Raw genomic sequence first — 24,349 nt, 5'->3', positions numbered from 1 at the left:
AAATTTTAGCCAATGTTGGAGCACGGTTCAAAGTCGTTCCTCCACTACCCCATGCCAACTTGTGGGTGCTTGGTGTTAGAATCCTCATTAATGACCAAGTGCAGTAGCCATCAGATTATCGCTGTAGAGATATGCAGCAACCTTATCCAATCTCTCCTATTCAAAATCTAAGTGATCCGAGATCTCCAATGATTTTTATGAACCCGATGCCTGAGTCGGGTCAAATTGCAGTAGCAACACTATCCAATCATATCAAAGATAACATAATGATAAATTTTTCAATACAAATGAATTTTGGTGGACAACCAAATTCTTCATTTTGTCTTCACCAATCTATGAATATATTATGCCGAAAAAAATAGAAAAAACATAAGAAAAACAAGCTCAATTAATAATTTATTTGATAAACGGTCCAAATTAAATAGCATAGGAGGCTAGGATTATCGGATGGCTATTCTTCTTGCATTAGTAATCTGAATTTACACTAAACATAAAGGATATTAGGAGTATTAAATATCGGTTACATTTGATTTTGGATTTGGATCAAAAAAATCATCAAAATTGAAATTGAAATCGGATGCTCTATAATTTTTAAATTCATCATCAAAACTACATCTACTTAGTATTTAATTTGAGCAAGAACTATTTCTTTGAAAATGAAAAAGAATGCTTGTCGAAAAATAAATAAAATATTTAAATATCCATACCCATTGATGTCCTTGTCTTGGACCTCCCATCGCACGGAGAGATACAGTGGGGCTGGTCCATCGGTAATATTGGAGGCCCTCTTGTCTCCCAGTGCGGTCGTCATGGATTTCGGTCCCCACGAGTTACGCATGAATCATGCAGCGAACTCAGAGCCCTCGAAATGGGAAGAGCTGAAGCTTGCCACCAAAAAGTCTTGGACGTGTCGAGCAGTGGATGAGGCTGATCTGGGACGTGTTTGTCGTGTGGGATGGCAGGACTCTGAATACCCTGCAGCGTGTTCTCACCACGGCAAGCTCACCAGTTCGAGGGAGTAAGAACAGAGAACTTTTCCTCTCACTCCTTCCATTTATAATTTTTTTTTAAAAAATTTAAAATAACGGCAAGCGTGCCATCCTTTCAAATCAAACTTGGATCCTTTTGCCAATCCAAACACTAATGAGAGAGTTCTTACCAAAAAAAAAACACTAATGAGAGAGAGATGCCAATTGACAAATGAAAGTCTCATCCTTTAAACAACCATGCCGATGGTGTTCAAGGGAAGGTCGTGCCAATCAACGTTGGCTAATTAGATAGATTTTGAGCCTCACACAAGAATTAGTGTATTAAATGTGGGAGTGTAATTAGATAGATTTTGAGAACTTGAGAATTAAAGGCTACATTGCACTGCATCTACATTTTCTATGACCACTGTGTACATCTACAGTGTACAAGATCAAGTGGTTACAACCTAGAGGAATTCCGTTCCTAAGAGTAAGGAATGTCTCGATCATATGGTTACATCATAGAGGAGTCAAGAGTGATTATGATTCATCAGGTGTAACCATAGAAGAAAATTGTTACATTCCGATCTAAAAGACTAGGTCTTATCCAATTAAAATACTTCAAGTGTGATAGCCTAGCCAATAGACTTAGATAATGAACAATCAGATGATCATTACCAAGACTTATGGCATGATAGCAATTATTGGTTGACCAAGGCAACTTAAGAGACTGAGTACTACGAGAGTGATGGTGATGAATTCTCACCATATTTGTCAAAAAAATAAATATCTTTAGTCAAACTGTAATAATCTATGATCATATTTGAAGTCTTGCATGTGAAGCTTGTAATTGGATTTTAATAGTGTAATAAGTATTCGCATTCTTCAAAGCTTTAACAATATATATGGGAGCGCCTCCTATGGGGTGATGATCCCAAAATCAAAAACTACATGGATGAAGATAATAAAATTTTTGTATTCGGTTGCACCATTGTGATTTGATATGGTACCGATCTCAAATCATCTCTAGTATTAAAGTCACCGGTCAATTAGATAATGGAAAACCCGTCTTTAGGCAAAATGATGATCTTGACAAAAATGTCTCTCCATCTAGGAGGCAAAATTGGTATATTAATATATAATTAATATATTATATCAATATTATATATTATATTATATTAGATATTACATTAAAGTATTTATTATATATAATATTATAATATATTATTGATAATTATTGTCCATTTATTTTTCAATTATATTGTTAATCAAAACAAAAATATACTATAATACTTTATATTTACATTATGAAATTATTTAATATATTATTTCTATTTATTATTTTCCTAATCTAAATAAGTATTAGCATCAAAATAGTAATACATTATAAGTATAAACGAAAATATTAAGTCTATAATAACAATTAATATATTTTATATGATTAATAATCATAAAATTAATAGATATATTTTTATAAAATATTATAATAAAAAATAGATATATTAATAATTTATTATAATATATTTTTATATAATTAATAAATATATTTTCATAGAATATATAAAAAATAATTTTGGTATTATATGATCAGTGATCTTTGATTTCTATAAAATATAAAATAAATTACTTATAAATATATTGGGATCTTTAATCAATGGACATAGCATATTAAGCATAAGGATCACTAGTGATTTAAGATCACCTTAGTAATTCAATTTGGATCACCAAATGCCATATATAAAGTCTTGCCTCTTTAAGCTAAGCTAAGATCTGGTGAGAATGGAGCATATGATTTCTAAAATAATTTTCCTCGTTAGTATATAAAAAAAAAAATATTGCATAATCAGAAACAATATCATTGGCTCAATAGAAGATGTTAAATAAATTTGGTGCATGTTAATATAAATAAGGCAAATATTCAGCCAACATAGGTGATGAAGGCAAAAAAACAAAAGAAAAAAAATCATCTCGAAGGTATCTCAAAATTAACTTTCAGGTTCATTGATGATCACATTGAGTACGTCATTTTACTGGCATGCATACAAATATAGAGGATGCTTAAGAAACTATAGCTATTATTATTGTTTTAATTATTTTGCATGTGGAAACTTTTTAGGTGCTCCATATTAATTGTTGTTTTACTCTAAATAACCCAAGTATCATGTAACTTTCCTTGGTAAGCGCTAAGGGAAAAGAGCGTATTGGTTACGTGTTTTATTAAAAAAATATTTTGAGAATAGCTGTGGGAGAACCACTTTTCTACCGTTACATCAAATTAATAACAAATTTATCACTGATATGCGCAGAATATTGCTCGAATCGTTATGCAGCCATTTATACACATCAGGCTTCACAAAAAAAATAAAAAAGGAAAAAAATATCTCCGGCATAGGCATCAAGAAGGAAAGAAAGTAAGAAAGAGAGAGAAAGACGGACAACTTCTTCCATATATCACCTTTACTGGCAAAATTTTGAGATGACCATGAAGCCCATTGCAACATACAACATGCTACCATCATTCTTTGGAAAATTTTTTAAGTTAACATACAGAAATATGACAAGAATTATTTAAGTGACTCAAAGCACGGCAACAATAATTCTTTCTATATTAATATTTCCAGAGTTTAATTAAAAATTTAACCCCAACAATTTTTCAGTTGATTAGATTATATTCTAAATAACACTATAAATTAATCAGAGACACCCTAATTTTCTGCAAATGATGGATTAATTTCTCGCTATTTTCTTAATCTCCTGCTTTCCATTAATTACATTTTTATTCTTTTTTCTGTCCAGGAGATAAAATATGATGCTGGACCTTCTCGGCCATTCATTTTATCCGAGCATTGGAAGGTAGCCACATTTCCTCTTTTCGAGGACCGGAATTATTACATGCAAGTGGGGGTCGTAGCACTTGTCCGCTCTCCTCCAGCACTTTGGCTTTTCCCCACCACTTGCACCGTTCCCTGGGGCGAATCCCCGTCAAGAGATAGACCACAGCATCGTTGTTGCCTCCTTGGGGTCCATTCTCTCTGGCCTCCAACTAGTTTACTTCCCGGACGTGCACGTCGCCATGCTCCTTTCCATTGTTTCAAGCCACCTATAAGACTAGCGACCACATACCCTTCATAAGGTGTCTCTATCCTCCACGGAAACTTCTGGTAATTTTGTTTTTTTCTTGCCATTAACGCTCTTGGACTTGGATTTGTTCTAGAATTTCCCCTTGAACAAGTCATCGTGCTTCCAGAGCACAATCCTATGCATCAAGGAAAGATACGCTGGGATTCGGCCGAGAGTACCGGTCTCAAGACGGCAAAGGTTTCTCCTTACGATTGGTGGACGCAAGGATTAATTCCTTTGCATTCAAACTGGAACCTTCCGTCGGTCTTGAATTATTTCCTTTTACTCGATATTTTTCCATACTTTGGGCTCCAAAAGTCCTTAGGGTCGTGTGAGAGTGAACGAGAGGTTGTGACATCCAACAGTGAAATGCCGACATGGTTTTAAAAGAGGTTGCATGGCTTATGGACAAGCTGGATTGCAGATGGATTCAACCTTAGTTTCAAGTGTTCCCATGGGATTTGTCATGCCATCTTTCATACGTCTACTGTCCCGACCCCATCGATGTGAAGTTTGAATCTCCAGACATCTTGGAGGTTTGGATGTCGGAAAGTGATGCGTTTAATTTGAAATCTCGGTGAGTCGGCAGCGAGCTCTTCCCTGTTTCATACGGGGGACACCACTCAAGTCTTAGGAATTTTTACGTTATATATGTTCCTCCGGACCGTGCTGTAGCTTTTCGGACAGGAAGCTCGCATGAGTTATGTCTCTCGGTTGCCGGTTTGACTTTTTAAAAAGACTGGCCTTTTTTCTTACCAAAAAAAAAAAAAAAAGACTGACCTTTGAATAGTTTGATGGGATATCATGATGGGACATTATTCCGAATCCATGTCCTCCTTTTGTTGGTTGGTTGGTTGGTGTAACTTTCAAAATCTCATGGATTTTTTGTGTTTATTTATAGTTTTGCTTAATATAACTCAGTTAGTACATCTGTGCCATCTTAATTACGGCAATAAATAGAGTTTTTGTTCAACTTTCACGAGACCATGCCTTCGAAAGTCATTAATTATTATTTACCAAAAAAAATCATTAATTATTCTTAAGGCGGTTCCCCTGGGGGATATTATTTGAAGGTTTTTTTTTCTTTCCCTTATAAAAAGTCAAATTTTTTTTTTTTTTTTTAATGTATCATGTTATATATTTTAGTTTAATTTTTTCTTATTTTTTTTGACTTATTTTTTTGAACATCAAGCCCTACTTATTTTGTGAATGATATTCATAGCATTTAGTAATCATGATGAATAAATATCTTAATGAGTTCCGGTCTTGTCGGTAGATATTGATGTTGAATTTTTCATCTAATCATTTATCAGTATGAAAATATCCACTCCAATGAAGGGGGGCCTTGCATCATTTCCAACCTCCAACCCCTTTTTGAGACTGTTCAAAAAATTGAGTGAAGGATAGAGATCAAAAGAAAGAACTAGTCAACACCTCATATGCCATCTGAAGTATTGGATGCAAATCAGTCTTCAAACATAAATACATAAAATACAAAAATATTATTTTTCTCTTTCTAGAGAGGATACATATTATATATAAATGGATTCTTTAAAAAATATATTTTGATGGAAAACATTGTTGTCTCCCCCCTTTAGATCCTTCCATGCTATATGTCCATATCAATCTAGTTTCAATTGACTTGACCTCTTTTGTTTCTACTTCAATGCCTTCTACAGTTTCTCACTGACCAAACCCTTGGTTTCCTTGTCACATTAATCTCAGCAGCGCCAACATCATTGACCATCTACTCCCAATCAAAGCTCAAGCTCTTACCGACATCTACAATGTATATTTCAAATCAATTTGCTTTTGCGGCAACATCCAGACCTTGTTCTTTTGCCTGCATCCCTCTTATGATGGAGCAATAGAACATGTTCTAACGTGGTCCTTCCTTGCCCTTGCATCATAATCTAAGCCTATGCATCCACAAGTTTGAGGGTGCACAAGAAATTCAGGGGTTAAAAGCACCCTAACTGGCTGAACCAATTTATACACTTGTATGATCAATTGTGAGGATTAAAATGTTTTAAAATTATCAAAATTAAAAATAGGAACCAAGCAAATCTCATCAAGGACTAGTACTCACATGAGTGCATTTTATTGAAATAGTAAATAAAATAAATATCACACACAATTATCTTAAATTTTTTTTTTGATAAATTGCAGGGGTAGTTGAGTGTAGCCTTGGCATAATTGTATCCTTGAAAAGCCTTCAATTTTAAATAATGATTTTAAACGAGTGAAATGCATAATAAACTCTAGTGAGTTACTAAATACGGAAAGCTCTTTCTCAAATACCATACGTTAATCTCCAAATATTGGGAGAGGCAGGATGCCTAATTGCCGATGATTTTTACTAACTTGATAAACTAACACCTTGGCCACATACTTATTTCATAACTGTAAATCTTTTAAGAGTGAAGAAATCGAGTTGAGTTTTGTCAAATCCAGCTAAAGTGCATAGTCTTTGGCTCAAACGCCAAATCCGTTGCCCCTATCACAAATATTCTGTTAATAATCCAATCAGAGAAAGGGAAGGACGGTAATTATATATAAGAGTATCATCACACTCTGGTAGCGCATGCGCATCAATAGTTCACAATAGCACCCACAAGATTTTGATAGGAGCTAGATGCTCCTGCAAGGGAACTTGGTTGTTTATGAGTATAGCGGAAAGCTAATAGACCTGGACAACCAATGTCACACCCTTGCACTCCACATATAACCATAGGACTATATACAACTATGCTATTAAAGATATATTGCGATCCAAGGGCTCATAGCTCGATATATAAGGTATTATCTGTTATGTCGTACGATTTGTACGATTTTATTCTTCAAAAGATACATCACGTGGGATGGATACACAACAACATAGTCCTCCAATCAAAAAAGAATCTGTATATGGATGGAAAGTGTCTTTTTTCTTATTTTTACCTCAAACTGATGTACAATAAAAAAAAATCTGTGTACGAACGTAAGATCTCATACTCCTTATTTTTACCACAGACTAGTGTACAGATGGAATGAGTCCCACAGTTGTAGAAGTGGTCCCCTACCCGGGATGTCACTATTGGATCAAGGACTCATAGTTCGGCATATGAGATATTATCCATTCTGATCTATTGGTCTTATAATTTTGTCCTTCAAAAAATATCTCACGTAGGATAGATGATCTCTTTGTATATAAATCAAAATATTTTTTGATTTATTATTAATATTAAATTAATTATATTCTCTCTTTTATATCATAATAGAATATCATCATAAATTATCAATGATTCTGCCTCAGCCAAGTTGAAACCATCTAAACCCACTAAAGAATGAATCACCAATGTGTATTAGGCTTCGTGGCCCGATCTTTTCATTTATGATTTGGCCTACATACACGGAGGGACGAACAAATCAAGCTGTACCTTAGCTCTGCCAGCTAATTTTTAAATTTTTAAAATCTAAAGCTATTAGAAAATAATTAAAAATATATACGTCAGGCATAATTCACGTAAAACGGAATCTCTAGCAAAAGAGTCCGATAACTAATTTATAAATATCAAATAGTTTCTTCCAATCTGCATTGCATCACGTCGGTAGTAAATTGGGTAATAGAAAAGTTACAAATCATTTACGGAACTTTTTTGACCAAAAAGGATGAGAAAATGATTGAGAAATTCTGAGTTAAAATTGATGATATTGTCTTTTATGGTGCCCGAGAGAGAGAGAGAGAGAGATGCGGATGATTTTACGCAACTGAGCCCATGGAAAGGGCCATGTGGCTTGGTGCTGGCGAGACAGAGGCAGCCCAGGCTGGTATCTAACCCGACAAGCCAGGGATGTGCCAGGAGGCCAATGGGGTATTGTCACGCAATATGAGGTCGTACAGGGGTCCAACCCTTTACCGAGGTATTCAGAGAAGAAAAGACGTCTAAGATGGGAAAAGGAAGAGGAATCATGCGAAGGAACGTGGGGGAAGGCGCTGGCAGTTGAGTGACCGCCCGAGCCCTTGGAAGTCGGAATGCTCTGCCTCGCACTTGCCTGCCTGCCTGCCTGCGCGCCCTCGTGACACCGCTCTGCTCTCCAACTACCAAGATGGGGACTGACTTTGGCTTTGGCTTTCGCTTTCGCGCGCGCGCGATGGAAATACCGCAGCGCCGGTTACTGCCAAGCGTGTCCTTCTCTTTTTATCCCAGCGAGGAAGGAAAGCTCCCGTCGCGGACCCAATAATGCTTCTTCCCGCTGATCAGCGTTGCCATGAATTATTTTTTTTTTTTTTTTTTTTTAATTTAGAGCAGCTGCTTCGTATGGCCCTCTAGTTACATATCCCTTTTTTTGGTAAAGCGTTGCATATCCTTTGGTATCGGTCATAAAAATATGATGGCAATACGTGTGTCTCGCATTGCACCGATTCATCGTGATCGGCAAAAAAAATGCCTTTCGATTAGTTGTGCAATTGCTACAAATCTCCGGATATTTACCAATAATGGAAGGTTTATGTCCTGATACCATCTATGTCTGGAATCCCCTTCTAAAACAATACAGAACTACAATGGTATAAGTTACATACGGCTCTGAGCTTAGCGAGCGGCACTGACATGTCATGGATTTGTAGACCCTCCCACTTCCTTGCTCGGATGGAACTTGCTTGATCCATGCATCTTCTGACAGCGAATGGGTCAGGATGGCTTGGCCATTATATCTATCTATCTATCAATCAATTTCACATGCATTCATTCACACACATAATATGTATGTATGTTTACGTACTTACGTACCAGTATACATTTACATAAGTACAAACCAGTATACCTTTTAATCGGACCAGGCCTGGAATGGAACTTAGTCAGACTTGGCCTGGCCATGCATAGGAAAGGCCAGAAGCAAGCGTGGAGATGCCCAGTCTGCAGGCGAGGCACAATAACACAATGGGACTCGGTGGGCCTTTTCATTGGGTCAAACATTTGGTCATTCCAACCAGTTGCAGGTCATAGTTCCGTTCTGCTTCCATATCTCAACCAGGTGCAGGGCAAAGGATATGAATCTAGTTCCGAAACAAAAAGGAATCATGGAAAATTATGATATATAATTGAAAGAATGTAACGTGAATTCAAGATTGACATCGGTCATGTCTATATGCATTGCTCAAACATAATTTTAGAAACGCTGCACAGAGATAGATGCATTTCAGCATTCAAAGATTCCAAACATTGATATCTGATCTAGAGTCATCAGGTGAAGAAGAGAGTTGCCTCATCAACCACAATTCCAATGATATGGAGCTATTATTGACATCACTGAAGGTTTACAGAGCAAGAGTCACCGTCATGGCGTCTGACTTTGCCGGGGCAGGAAGCAACCGCACCACATTTAGCAAATGGTTCATCAGAATCAATCAGACTGAAACTTTCCTCTCCATTTATGTATGAAGATTACCTGATAACAGGAAATGAGCGAGGTTATAAATCCAAAACCTCCTGTTACTCGAGAAGTGACCTTCTTTGGAGCCAGTTGAAGCAGCCCGATACCAACCACTATATCCATGGATGCCTTCACCAGAGATAGCAACCTCTCATTTGACTGTTTAAGCTTGTTGGGATGCTGATAATCCTGCAACAACAAGCAAAGCATCTGTCAATTAAAACAAAAAGATTCAGCACAAACATGCAACAGCAGAGTGACATGGCCACCTACTTATGCTCAAGAATTTTGACCCATACTGAATAGCCCTACAAGGCTCATCCAAAGATACTGAATGTACTCATTTTCTGTTCTTCCTGGCTTATCCAAAGATGACAGTCCTTAAGTGTTAAAAGGACAGAAAAAAGCTATGAAGCAGGACAAACTGCTAATAGTAGATGCAAAGCATTCTTGATGCCAAAAAGTGACATTGAGTCTGCTCTGTGCCCTCACAACCCCCTACCGCAGTTAGATTTACTTTGAGGAGGGCAGACCCTTTTTTTTTTTCAGTTGGGAAAATTCTGCTGGCATTTCAAGCACAATAAATTTGAAGACATCCAAATCCTGAATAATCAAAGAATATGGGTTATGGTTATTAACTAAATCATGAGATATTGTTTGCAACGCAAAATGCTGTAAACATACATACCAGAAGCAACACGAAATGATAAAATTATGATGTCAACAGTGGGAACAGAATGTGGAAGGTGAAATCTTAAAAAATTCACTAATCTGATAATGTCACTTAGGAATTTCCCAATCAAACAGCTCACATTGGAAATGGAGACAAATATACTCCCTTTTAAAGAGGTGCCCTCCCTGCCATACAACATTAGAAAAATACCGGTATATGGTGGATGGATCAAGAAGTTGAGTGCATCAACGAGTTACTAAGAATTAAAAATTTCATAAAAGATCCCTAGGAAACATTAACAATATACCATCATAATTGCTTCAATTAGAATTTACTCTTCAAGATTTTAGCTTCAACTCGTTTGCCTGTTCCTAGCAGTGCAGTTCAGATGGGCACTCAATCTTACATGTAAAAAGCCCAACTGTCCGCCAAGTAACCTGATCAAACTCCACTTTTTTCAAATCATATACAATTTAGGTTGGTTTAAACAGTATCAATAACATTTATGTCTAATGAAAACATTATATTACATATTAATCTTGCCAAGGTTAAAAGGTGTGATGTCAACTTTTTAATGGATCTTAACTATAGTGCAAAAGCATTTAAGCCAGTTCCTAGACCGGCTAACAATGCATGATGATTTCCTACCAAGATATATATTTCCGCAATGTGAGAACTTTCACGGTCTATCACCAGAATATCATTTATTGCAAGATTACCTGTTAATTAGTTTGAAATCAAAAATAACAATAAGCAAACACATATAAAAATAAAACACAACGATTTACGTGGTTTGATCTTTGATCTATATCCATAGATGTAGATAGAAAGAGATTTCACTATATCAGAAGATGAAGTACAAAAATAAGAGCAATAATCTCTATAGTGTGCAGCTACCTAAATAACAAAAGATGTAATTACTATATATAGCTATGGAACCCTAAAAAGATGAGAAAAAAATCAAAAATATCCGAATGACCAACTAAAGTCTAAAAAATGAATTAGGTTGGCACTGCGAGGGCTACACTCCTACGCGAGATCTTGGATCTGACAGCCCAAGCTACTAATTACCACAACAGACCTTATGAAAAAAAATTATTCTAGTCATCTCCTCAAAATAGTCAGATCAGATGATAAATCGGATCATACCAAAATTCAAACCACAGTCAACAATATCATCATAATTTATTTCACTATTTGAAGTTTTACTTGAAACTCTGAAAATGAAACCATAATTTTGGTTTTTACCAAAATTGATTGAAAAGTAGAGCTAGATCTGGAGCTTATCCAACTAATGGGACTAACTGAAATTGTGGTCATTTTAGGAGTTTTCATTAAAACAATTTTTTTCATTAGAACTATTTTGTCAAGATTATGCTTAAATTTGATTTCCTTTAAGACTATCTTGAAGAATAGCAGCATTAAGTTTCAAAGATATTTGGCAGAAACAAATTCTTTGGCATAAGTGTGCTATTCCAAAACCTAAATCTCATAGCTATTTAGACTGTGTCATACACACACACACATAGATACACAAAAAATGATGATTTGATTCATTTGCCAAAATGAACTCGTTTCCACTCCGCTAAGATGACTGCACATGGCCTCGAACCTGTGACATGCGGAGCAGATGCCAAAGCCCGTTTTGCATGGGCTACCACCACGGTGGTGCATTACATTTATTCAAGACGGAAAAAATAAGCTCAGATATCAAGAGTAGGACACTAGCATAGAAGCCTTAGGATTGGCACAATGCCTATAACCCATTTCTCTCCGAGACCAAGGCTAATACGTGCGCATAGAGTTTATACACCTTGAGAGTTAGCAGATTTCACCTATTCACAATTTGACATCACATAATTACAGATTATGTTTGCTTGGCCAGGTTAAGCTGATTTAGTTCATGGACAACTTTGTTAAACCAATCATCCATTTGGTTGGAAACTTAGGTCTTGGATTCGATTGTAAACCCAAAACCCGGCATAAAACGACTCAGATCCTAGTATGAAAACTGAAACTCGGATCAAATCGGTCCAACAAACACCACCTCCAGTGAGCACATACAAGGAATTGAGGCAAAAAGAAGCTTGGAGGTACAAAGATACTGTAACAGAATATGTGAAATCGTCTCCTAAAGTTATACTACCAGAATAACCAAATGGTGACATGAATTAGTTCAACACCTAACATCACAAATATAGATGCTTCTGTGTTTGGGCATCCCAACTTGAACATAAATTGCACCAAGACAAATCAATGCATGACCACCAAACGGCATATTTTGTTCCTTGTAGCCAGAAGGTTGTGTGGCGGGCCCAGATCAGCACTGGCCCAAATCTGTTACGGGAACCGAGAACCTCTCTCCACGGGAGGCCTGCCTCCCTCTAGATACGCTCTGAGCTAATGAAGCCGTTGCATTGGCCCGCAAACGGGGCCCAAAGTTTAACGTTGCTTCTTGCAACAAATGCCAACGGCCCTCGTTCCAAGTAGAGACATGTCATACTAGGTATTGGCTCATCAACATAGAGATGGATTTTTGTCCACATGCTTCTTTTGCTTCTAGTCTTGTTGTCAGGTGGTAAGTAATATAAGAGAATAGATTTGCTGCACTTTCAGTGGACGAGATCTATTTTTATTATTATAAATCTATTTTATTAAAAAAAATTTAAATAATTAAATTTTTTATTTTTTTTTCTCCATTGCCTCGTATAAAATGACTGAACACAAACTTCCATTTTATTTTTAGCTTGATCGCTTATCTGCTTTTTCTATCTCTCCCTATTTCTTTTATTGTACAACAACCTATAGAGGGAGATCCCTTCTTTCGCGCAATCTCTTGCTTCGTTCCTATTTCCTCTTCCTTCTCTTTCCTTTCAGCCGCTGCTCTTAAAATTTCCCTTTCTCTCAACATGTTAGCAGCCTGTGCTCGGTGGTTTGTTATCTAGAATGTGAGTAGTCTTAGCATGCATTTTGACTGTTGAATAGACAGGCATCAGATTCTCGCCCAATTCCGCGAGTTCTTTTGCTCATCTCCTATATTGGGCATGCTAAAGTCGCTTTTTGTTGCATCTGTTCATCCAAATGGGTGGCTTTTTTATTAGGGACAACATTGACCGTATCCTTCCCGCAGAAACTACGACTCAAAGCAGTAAGGGAGGGGCTCTTTGTGTGCATAAAATAATCTTCCGATTCGTTTGGTTGATGAAAAATAGAGGAGAGAAGAGACAGTTTCTGAAAAATAGAGAGGGGTCTCTTATTTGATTAGAGTTTTCATATGAGAAAAAGTAGAAAAAATTCTTTCAATAAGAAGTCATTTCTCACATTTTATAAAAGGTGAAAACTCATGGGAGAGATGGATTTTGATACTTTCACCAGATGGAAAGTGATGGTACTTTTTTATTTCCCAAAATATTCTTTTAAGATATATAGCTAATATTTTGAAAAATATCAATGGATAGTTAGGATGAAATACTGAATAGTAATATAATATTATATTAATATTATTATAATATTTATATGAATATAATATTAATATTATTTTAATATTTACATTAATATAATATTTATATTAATATCTATATTAATAAATTTATCATATTAATATTAAATATTAATATTATATTAATATACATTAGTATTATATTAACGTAATAAATTATTATAGATTAATGTTATATTATAATATATTCATATTATATTTATATTAATATAAATTTAATATTAATATTTATATAAATTTTAGGAGAAAAAAGATATGATTTTATATCTATTAAGGATATAATAGGTATTTTACATAATTTTTTTTAGAAAAATAAATACTCAACTAAATATAAGCTACTTTATAATAAATTATTTTTTTTATTAATTAAATATTTCAAAATCATATTCTCAAAAAATAACTTACTTTCTGAGAAGAAAAATTCTTCCTACGAACTAAACAAATCCTTCTAATTCATTCTTGGATAAAAGGTTTTCTACAACCACCGTATCTTGTATACATGATAGCCCATCGGACACTCTTATTGGGGTATATTAGATGATGAGTTTTGATAATTATTTATCTTAAAAAATGATTGCAAGAGAGGATAAATTTTACTTAAAAAGGTTGCATCCGAAAAAAAAAAAAGTTTGGTGGTAAGTAATCTTATGTGAAAATATTATCAAATTTCCAACAATATCTTTAAATAAACAGTTTTAGTAATAAATTTTTGCTTAGTCTATTTATAGGTCATTTATGACCCATTTACATAAATATTGTCAATATTGGCTATTTCGAATATTGAAATACATTTATATAAGTTAATAAATATTTTTATTTCATTATATATTGAAAAATTATTATAAATAAATTTTGATATATTTAATATATAAATATATTTATTAATTATTAATATATTCTATGTTAGATTTATTGATAATTAATACATATTTGTCAATTATTTACAAATAAATATTATTTATTAATAAATATTTTAAATATATTATTTATAAATATTATTAAGTAATATATTAATATAATTGATATTACTATACTTAATATTACTATATTAATATAACTAATATTAATTATATAATATAATTACTATAATCCAAGTGAGGATATTTACATCAAGAAATGATATTTTTAAATAACCTCTACTCGGTAATCCAGGAAAATAAATACCACCAAAGATCGGGTATTTTTTTGTTTTCTCTATGTCAGATTATTGAGTTGAGGTAATTTAAAATTGTTACTGCCTATTGGAAATACTCTCACTTTTTTTTTTTTGGTTGAAACTCACAAATGCTTCTTTTTAATATTATCTAAATTCCTAATTTTCTAAGTAATCATTTGATTTTTTCAAAATTAATCATGGCGTGGTTGTGTTTACATATATGATCATGTTTCTATTGGGCAAATAATTTCCCAGCCAAATTTGTGGACCTAGACCAAATAGACTCCAGAGGGTGGATCAAAGTACACATAAAATGCAGAATGCAACAGGATGACCGAATCTCTTTGAAATAATTGTGCATATAAAAAAAACTAGAGTGTCATGATTGTATAATCACTCTGCATATATTTGGTTTGGATTACATAATTATTATAATGGGCTCCACACATCAAGGGCAAGTCTATGTGATCAAGTATGTGATGGGTTCTCTTGGGCAAGCACTTTGAGGACCACTCTTTTCTAGAATATATATTCACGATGGATTTTTCTTGGCTTGGCGTATCCATGGTTACCCTTCTCAAAGAGATAGACTTCTGGTTCCTCACATTTATGAGAAATTCTACGAGCGTTCTCTATTTTTTCCACTCCCTGTTCATTGGATCAGCCTGCTTCAGAAAATTTATTCCCCAATAAACCTCGGTACTTAATGTGCACCAGAGCTGGTGGAGTAAGAACTCGGTGTTCCTCAGATGCTATAGATTAAGTAGCCTTGAAGCAAATAGAAGTGGCTTTTCTAAAACAGTACGAGAACCATCAATCATTCACTCATTTCAAATACTTTGGCAGACACCTTCCAAGATTTGAACCTCAAACCTCAAATGAAATCAAGTCATCCAAATTTACAGATTGGGTGAGATCTTGTACTGTTCTTTTTCTTTTTTGTCCTTGCCTCGTCAGATACAAATATAGTTGAAGCAGCCAATAAGAAAGAACAAAACAGATAACCGCCGAACTTTCACCAACAATAACACCAACTTCGCTTCATATTTTAGTGGAGGCACCACTTCTGTTTATCCCTGAGAAGATAGATATCAGACGTGGATAAAGGAAAACCTAAAAGCAGCAGTTATCAAATAAAGCCTTCTTATATATTACCCTCACTCATTGCAATTCATTTCATAGCTTCCTTTTCCTTTTGGTCCCACCCATGTAAGATGATGAAGTGATAGTCTATCAAATAGAAACAGACAAATATGATCCCTGTTATAGACTGATGAACTTCCCTCATGTCTCTCTCTCTCTTTCTCTCTGAAATCTTCAGACCGAGAGAAAGAGAGAGAGAGGGGAGAGGTACCAAGCAAGAAAGTTATTTGGAGAACCCCATAAGAACATAATATGAGTGGATGTTAAGCCAGAATAGACTACATGGAGCAAGTGCGTATGTAGAAAAAATACACGTAATCAGTAAATTTAGAACCAAAGGAAAGGAGATTCTGCAACAAAGTGATTTGGCCAACTTTGATCAATTTCAGAACGAAAATAAACCATAAATTAGGTTGAAGTAGGTATCGTGAAATCGACATGCGCTAATCCATAAAAATGTGCTGATTTGGTCTAAGCAACAAATTGACACGTAACCAATAAATTAGACAGCGAGCTCATTCTTAACGTGAAATCTATCCTTCATTTAAGATGCCGTAGCACTTCACAAGATGCAAGTCCAGTGAAAAAGACTGCAAAAAATGAACAAGCAAGTGTTTTCTCTATTTTTTTTGGAGAAAAAAAACTAGATGGTGAACTCCCCACAGCAAGAATACATGCACAAGATGTGGACCCAAAGCCTACCATAGGTGACGTATTAAACTAGCTGAAAACAAACATCGCTAAATATTACTTGTAGCAAAGTTGGGATCACTCAACAAGAATTGGTACAAAGAAGACTCTAGTTTTAAGAATACAGATCTCTTCCTTTTCCCTCGCGTCTTAAGTATAGGACGATGGCAATCAAACTGCCACTACAACAGCCTGAAAGAGATGCGTTACCTAACAATAATAGTTGCATCTGACCAGGAATCTATTACCTTGTACAGTCGTCGATAAAAGTAAACAGGAAGGTGGAAAGGATGAAAGAATAAATGGAGAACATAACTTTATCTATTGCAATTTAGTGGGTTGCGAATTCACCAGATTTGCATCAGATAAATTGACATCAAATCTTATGAAGAATATCATCTCGTTGACCAGTCACATGAGACAGGTCAAACACATGAAGCTTTTGATCATTTACATACTATTCAAGGCATAATGATAGTGTTCTCATACTACCTTACTACTTTTTTTTTAACGAATGGGAGAGTCATTGCTATGCAAAATTTGGATAATAGGATCATCATATAACCAGCATATCCTGATGCCCACAGCACCAGAGACCTGACATTAATTTATAGGCTTCCAATTAGTGAGATGAGGAATTAAGAGCAAATGGAACCGCAAAGTACACTGAAAAGGTCCAAGTGAACTTGCATGAAAACTTGGCCACAAATTATATAACAATGATAGACAAGAAGAGCACTATAAACATGTACGGTTTAGGGTCAAAACACATCTAAGATCAAAGAGAACTGATCACATTAAAGTTCAGCAAAAATTACATAAAAACAACACAGTCAGAGTTAGAAAAGCTAAGCTTAAGGTAACAAGGTATATTACATCTCAAGTTAAAAAGAAAGCATTACAATTCAGTTTCACAGCTTCAGCACTTTGTTTCATAGAGACGGTGAAACAGGAAGATAAGTGCAGCACATTGTGCCAAGGAGAAAGCACTACAACCTATTTCCTACTGAAGAAACTCCTTAATTTCCCTCTTTGTAACCTTTCAAGCAGCTTCCTGGCACCAGCCACATCCATTTCGGAGAGCTTCTTAAGATACCCAACAGCACCATAAGAAATCATCAACTTCTTACATCTCTTGCCCGATGATAGAATTAAGAGGCACGATATAGCATACTTCCTCGCCGTGTTCTGTGGGCTGGGATCGAGCAACTGAACCAGACTGGGCACGCTCTTCTCATCCTTCTTAACCTCCCTACTGTTCTGAGGGTAGCTTATCAAGGTAGCAATGGCCTGGGCTGCCACCTCCCTTGCACCGTTCGACTTCGTCTCGAGCATCCTCACAAGCAAAGGCACACAACCAAATTCTCCGATCAATTTCTTCATCTCAGACGAACTGGATATCCTGCAAATGGTTGATGCCGCCGCCTGTTTCGCACCTAAAGATCCATCCTTCAGCACATGTACCAATCGAGGAAGGAGGCCTAGTGACACAAGAGCTTCAGCCGAGACCGAGCCCACCAGATTCCTCACCGCACCAACGGCAGACTCCTGGGGCAATGGCCCATCAAGGTAGGCCAAAAGGCTCCTCAGCCCTCCCTCCAGGATAACCGACCTCCTCAAACTGTCATTGCTGGCTGTCAGATTCTGCAAGCACTCAGCGGCATACTCTTTGGAACCCAAAACAATTCCACAATCCAGGAGATTGATCATGACCTTAACTATCCCCTCTTCAGCCAAAGTCTGCCTCACTTCGGGTGCGGCTGAGAGATTCTTCAAAGTGCCTGCAGCTGCCGACTGGCAAATGGAGTCCCCTATCTGGCAGATTTCGATCAGTGGGCGAACGCCACCATGACCGACGATCGAGCGGGCAGTGTCGACCGACATGGACAGCCTCTGGAGAGACACCACCGCCTTCTCCCGCCCTACCGGACTCCCAGACTCCGCCAGCCTGATCAGCGGTGGGAGCACACCTTCGGATACTAGCAAGTTCTCACAGCTCCCGCACTCGGCGAGCAAGCAAATAACCGTTGCGGTTTTCTCTCTGAGCTTAGGAGCCGTTGCTGTGAGCAATTGTATAAGGGCGGATATATTGCTCCGGCCAAGCACTACAAGCACACTCTTCTCATCCTCCCTCATCAACTCGAGCAGACCATCGACTGCGCGATGCTTGGCCTCCGCATGGCCGATCTGAAGGCGGGCGAGCAATTCACATACATTGGACTGAGGTGGGGTGGAAGACTCGTGGCTGCGCGCAGCTGCCGGAGGCAGGGTGGCGTCACCGAGAACGCCAGTCTTGATCAGAAGGGAACAGTCACGTAGGCTGAGATCGAGCTTGCCGGAGAGCGCGTCGAGGTCGCTCTGCATTTGAAGCTTTCCGATGCAGGGCTGCTCCGACGAGCGGTCGGCGAGTTCGATGGCATCTGCAAGCGCATTCGCCACCGACTGGAGGAGTTCTATACAGAGGGCGTTCTTGGCGAAGCAAGGGTGGCTGGAGAGATCGGAGAGGCACGGCGGGACACGCTCCAGCTTGGAGATGATGGCTTTCCAGCGCCTGGGGAAGCCAGTGGCCGCCCGGGCTTTGTCAAGAGCGGTGGGGACGAGCTGCCGAGCTCGGGACAGCCAGTGGTGGGCGGAGTCGACGTCAACGGTGGGCATGGAGTCTTCAGCCATGGGCCGCCGGTGGTGGTTGTGATCTGATACACAACTGAGCAATGAGAAGAAAGGGAAAGGGAGAAGAAAAAGAAAGAAGCTTGAGGAAGAAGAAGGGGAGGGGCAAGAAGCTGGGAATCGTTTTTATGAGAGAAAAGTTGATGGTGAGCTTGATGGGATTAAGTAGGAGAGTGGAAACTTAAACATAATAACAAATGCGAGGAGGAAATTTTTTTTCCCAGCTGCTGAGAATCTTTTCTCAGATCAAAGAGGGAGTCTATTTTGATGAAAACGTGGTTGACCCACCAAATCAAAACCACCAAGAAGCCATTGGGCCGAGATGCAGGCAACTAGTGGATTTGTAGGCTAAAGAGAAGAAGTGAGATCTTGGACAAAATATGGAGTAGATGGGAAGGAAAGAGCGGGTGATCAAGGATGGGATACTGTTACGGCTACCAAGCAAAATAGCATATGCTTGTCCCCTGTTCGTGACCGGCAAAAGGGTTAGTTTCGTGCTCCCAAGTGGTGCGAGCATAGGCTGGACACTGGCTACTGTACTACTACTGTATCAACTCTGTTTCAACTCAGTATTTCAAATCTCAACTTATTGAGCCACGGTCGTTTCACCTGCTGGGCTTACCATCATTCGATTACGATTCACTGCAAAAGTTTTAAATTCACACTTTTTGGAGTTTAATGTTAATATGTGCATAAATTTCAGAGGCGCCTATGAGCAGCATCTGCCGCTGCACTTAGATCCATTAACAATTTCATGCTCTCGACTTAGGAGGTAACTCATTTATGATCATGCCAACAGTATGCGAGTCAACTCACCGAGTGTAAAAAAACAACCGATAAAGGGTTCAACTCGGAGCATCTTTTGCCCATGAAAAGATGAGCCAAGTGCACGTGAGCAAGGCTTCTGTTCGGCAAAAGGCGGCTTGGAGAAGGACCAGGGCTTGCCTTTTAAAGGGCACCCTTGGGACCACCCAAAACCTCACAGACGCTCCCACCTCCCAGCCTTATCGTCCCCTCGGCCGACACTTTACTCCGGTCCCGGACCAATTTACCATAATAGCCTCAATTCATTTCACAGTTTTCGAACGTCTCCACAAGTTCGAGGGTGATTCAGTCATTTAGCCGACACAGAGCGCTTTTCCGGCGGAAGTATGCTCGCCGGCGAACCAACGGGACGGAAGAATCCGGTTTAAACTCGACCGGCCGGGTAGAACCCTTTTCGGTTCGGCCCAACATGTCAAATCAATGCATGCCGCAATGGAGCAAAAATCCTAGCAAAAACAGAAAGACTTGGCTTCCAAGAGAGAAGTAGAGAGAGGAGTGTGTTCTACGTATATTCTTCCCAAAATCTCTCTAGCCCGAACAAAAAGAGAGAGGAGAAATTGGTTCAAAGGTTCCAGAAATACCTCGAGGGACCTCTTTGCTTGGGCAAGAAGTATGGTGGCCAAAGGCTGCAGCTTTAACGGGAGAAGCAGCTGTTGTGATGGGCTTCTCTGCCTCTTCTTTTTGCTTTAAGAACCAAACTATACCTAATAGCACGAGAGCTGACAACAGTAGTAGTAGCGAGAGTGGGGAACATAGAAACACCATAAACTTTCCTGTTTAACTGAAGAAAAAGAAGGAGAGATGATGGTAGAACGATCAATTGCAACAAAATATAACTTGGCTTTTTTCTAACGAAATCGAAGACAAAAGCAAACCAAATCAAGAAAAGAGATGGCAGACGGGAGGAGGTTTTGATCAATAAATACTTAGAGAGAGAGAGAGAGAGAGAGAGAGCAGCTATGAAGGAAATGATGAGAAGAAAAGTGAAGCACTATACCTTGTGAGAGTTTGAAATGGCTGTGGGTCTTCTAAGACGAATCCAATGCTCGGTATCGTCCGACAAGACCCTCTGATCACGAGTCTGAGATGGGAGAAGGGGGTCTGGTTTTCGGGTGTGGATATCTTTAAATTTATTTATCGGATATTTGAATTGGGTACTGGGAGAGTGTGAGCTGTCAAGCAAGTTTGCGGATGGGACGGCTGATGTGGTGCGTTTGTCAGAAAATCTGACCGTTGGGAGGTGTCAAAATTTTTTGAATCTTGGCATTTCCAAGGCGATGACATATCGGTAGGGGACGCGTGGCGAGTCACGAGATTTAAAATGAGAAAGCCTGATGGTGGCAACAGGCGAGTCTCGCGAAAAAAGGTTACGCAGCTGGCATTTTCCTCTCAGTTGCTGCCAGTTGTGCAAGGAAATAATGGGGTGATCACACACCAGCAGCTACGTAGATTTCTTACGTGAGATTCGTTTGTTTGCATCCTGACCGTTTCCTTTTGAGTCTTCATTCAAATCTTTTGCTTACGCACCGGGATCTTGGTGTGGTGAGGGTGCCCAAATAGTACCATGTTTCCTCTGGTGACCAGGCCAAGCAAAAGGCTGGGAGGGCACAAACAGAACCAATTAGAATTTACAACAAGATATTTCAGAGGCCCGGAGAGCATCAGCAATATGGTATTCTTATGGCATTAAATCGTGATGCATTACAGCAGTTATACTTTATTTTTCTAATTATAATAAAATATAAGGATGGTTGTGCTCATTTTCAGTATTGTAATACAAAGGAACAAAATTGCATCAAGTTTTGCCCTATTCGGATTTTACTTTAGAATAAAATGGTATCTACGTTTCAGTGATCTTGAACGGTCCTCCTATGATCTTCTATATAGAATTATGGACTTCCTTATTTATTTGATAATGAAGATCGTAGGGAGATCATTATGATACTTGATGATCCTAGAGAGATCACTAACTAGTAGCTTTCTTTACAACACCATGTGAGAAAATCGAGAGAGATTAAATGAAGACCTTGGACTTCCTTTTCTTCCTTGTTGATTTTAGAACGTTTGAATTATTTTGGACAGGTTAATTTCTTGTGCGAGACAGGATAAGGCGGGCTAGTCTTCTAGCATGCATGTGCCAAATCAAAATAAGCACTTCAATCAAAAGAAGAAAAATCAAAATAAAACACCACAAGTATAAATGACTAGTCTATTCGTAGCTTCTCCTCCAACTTTTGGAAGAAGGATAGGTGTTCCTTTAGTTTGATAATGTGAGGTGAAGATTTTTCACCAAATATAGTGTTTTGGTTCTAAATCCCGCTCGGATATTCAATCAAACGAAAGTAAGCTCTCCAAACAATGATGCTGAGGACCTTTCTTACCTTTGTTGTGAGGTCCATGAATGGTTTGATGCAGGTTAAAGATGGTAAACTTACAAAGATTTTAGTTGCCAATAAAAGCTTCTTTAATGTTGTTGTTTTAAAGTTTTCAAATGTTGGCATGTAGTTTTAGCTCTTGTAATGTGTTTTACCATTTTAGTGGGTTTTTTTTTTTTTCGTCGTCTACGGCTCTATGATTTTGTAAGGCGAGCAGTTGCTTTCTAATCTAAATTTTAAATTTAGATGGCTTTAGTTTTTATTTCCCTCTGCTACTGGTGAGATGAATTAGGGTGGTTAACTGTTTTTTGTCAAAGAGCACAAATCTCTTTAAGCCACCAGAAATTTGGCTGCTGGCTGGCAATTTTTCTTGTATGCATGTTGGGAAGAAATTCTAAAATTTAACAAGTAAAGATGACATTCCCAAAGTATAATTTCTTTTTTTACCAAAGAGGAAAGAAAAAAAAAAAAGACGACATTCCCAACGTACAAAAATTTTTTACCAAAAAAAACAGATGATATTTCCAGCATTATTCTTTTTACAGAAAATAATTCTCATTATGTAAACTGGGGTGTCGATTAAAAATTTGGAATCGTTTGGTGGAAATACTAATTTACAGAACCGAAGTATAAAACAACACAAAATCGGCTAACAAAGTCTGAAAAAAAAAATAGTCATAATTTCTCATTTGTCTTCAAGACTATAACATGATATGATATCCTTGTGACGAAAAATTAATGTAAAAGATTTTCAGACAATCTTTTTTTGGAAACATTTGTTGTCATAGATCAAAACATCGCCGGGGGACAAGAGGGAGACCTAGAGCTGTAGGACCTCTCATATTCAAGATACTATTGTGATTTGGGAGGATCGCTTATCAATTCAATAAGCAAAATTATATGAAAACCTTTCTGAAAAAGTAAACTTTTTAGACCAGTCATGACAACTCTTAGGTGTTTCATTTTGACAGAGAAAGTTTGTAGAGCTATCTATAAAACTTAATGTTTTCACTTCAACTTGCAAACCTAGTATTTATCCCGGATCCGATCCAAATCTGCTGGTAAATGAGCTAGGCATGACATCAAAGTCAAACTCATTAAACCTTTCAGGTTGGGTTTGGGCTTGACATTTGGTATACCTGACCAACCCAATCAACCTAAACCTGCATAAATTTACTTGGCTTATTTACAAACATACATACACATATATATACATACATATATGCACGTACATGCATATGTACATATACATATGCATACGTAACTATGTATATGCATATCATATGCATAGACATGTACACACATTATATCAATTTTAAATATCTACCTTTGAATTAGAAAATAAAAAGTAATGACATTTCAGAGCATGCTTAAGTAATTATCTTAGACTTAGAAGCAAAATTATCTTTTCAACTTTTAGTCCATCATACAATTAATCATCAAGTACTTTTTTTTTTTTGGTAGAATTAACCATCAAGTACTTGCTCTTCATAATTTCATTATTGTGGTATATATTAGATGTTCCATTGGTAAATGTTTCAAATAATAGATTCTTTAGCTTGATTAATATTTAAGACACAATATATACTCGATCGGTATTTGGACCTGACTTTTAGTTGATCCAGAACCAAAATACATTTTAATTATCCAAATCCAGGCCTAATCCTTCAATGGACTAGCCATGGAACAAAAATTAGACTCGAAACGTCAATGAGTACAGATCTTGGTTTACTAAAACTCTTGCCAGACCAGACCTAATATCACCCTTAATAAAACCATTAGTCTTTGAAGCTTTTTCATTTTGGAATCCCTGCATCG

At 37.2% G+C, this 24,349-nt stretch overlaps 1 protein-coding gene across 2 annotated transcripts; it reads right to left on the bottom strand.

Annotated features, from left to right (window-relative positions):
• Positions 1-17,427: 17,427 nt before the first annotated feature.
• On the bottom strand, positions 17,428-21,278 carry LOC105043395 (uncharacterized). 2 transcript variants are annotated; one of them, XM_010920922.4, is made up of 3 exons: positions 21,154-21,278; positions 20,738-20,937; positions 17,428-19,357 (listed from the first exon to the last, which is right to left on the bottom strand). In XM_010920922.4, the coding sequence occupies exons 2-3, from the start codon at positions 20,919-20,921 to the stop codon at positions 17,661-17,663; spliced, it is 1,881 nt and encodes a 626-aa protein (XP_010919224.1). In that variant the 5' UTR covers positions 20,922-20,937; positions 21,154-21,278; the 3' UTR covers positions 17,428-17,660. The 2 variants fall into 2 exon arrangements, with proteins under 2 accessions (XP_010919224.1, XP_073111950.1); XM_073255849.1 differs by lacking the exon at positions 21,154-21,278 and having other exon boundaries at positions 20,738-21,055.
• Between the last annotated feature and the right edge of the window lie 3,071 nt (positions 21,279-24,349).

The sequence above is a fragment of the Elaeis guineensis genome, chromosome 4 (assembly GCF_000442705.2).
Source record: "Elaeis guineensis isolate ETL-2024a chromosome 4, EG11, whole genome shotgun sequence".
In the NCBI taxonomy this organism is placed as follows: Eukaryota; Viridiplantae; Streptophyta; class Magnoliopsida; order Arecales; family Arecaceae; genus Elaeis; species Elaeis guineensis.
This window is presented reverse-complemented; position numbering and strand designations above follow the sequence as displayed.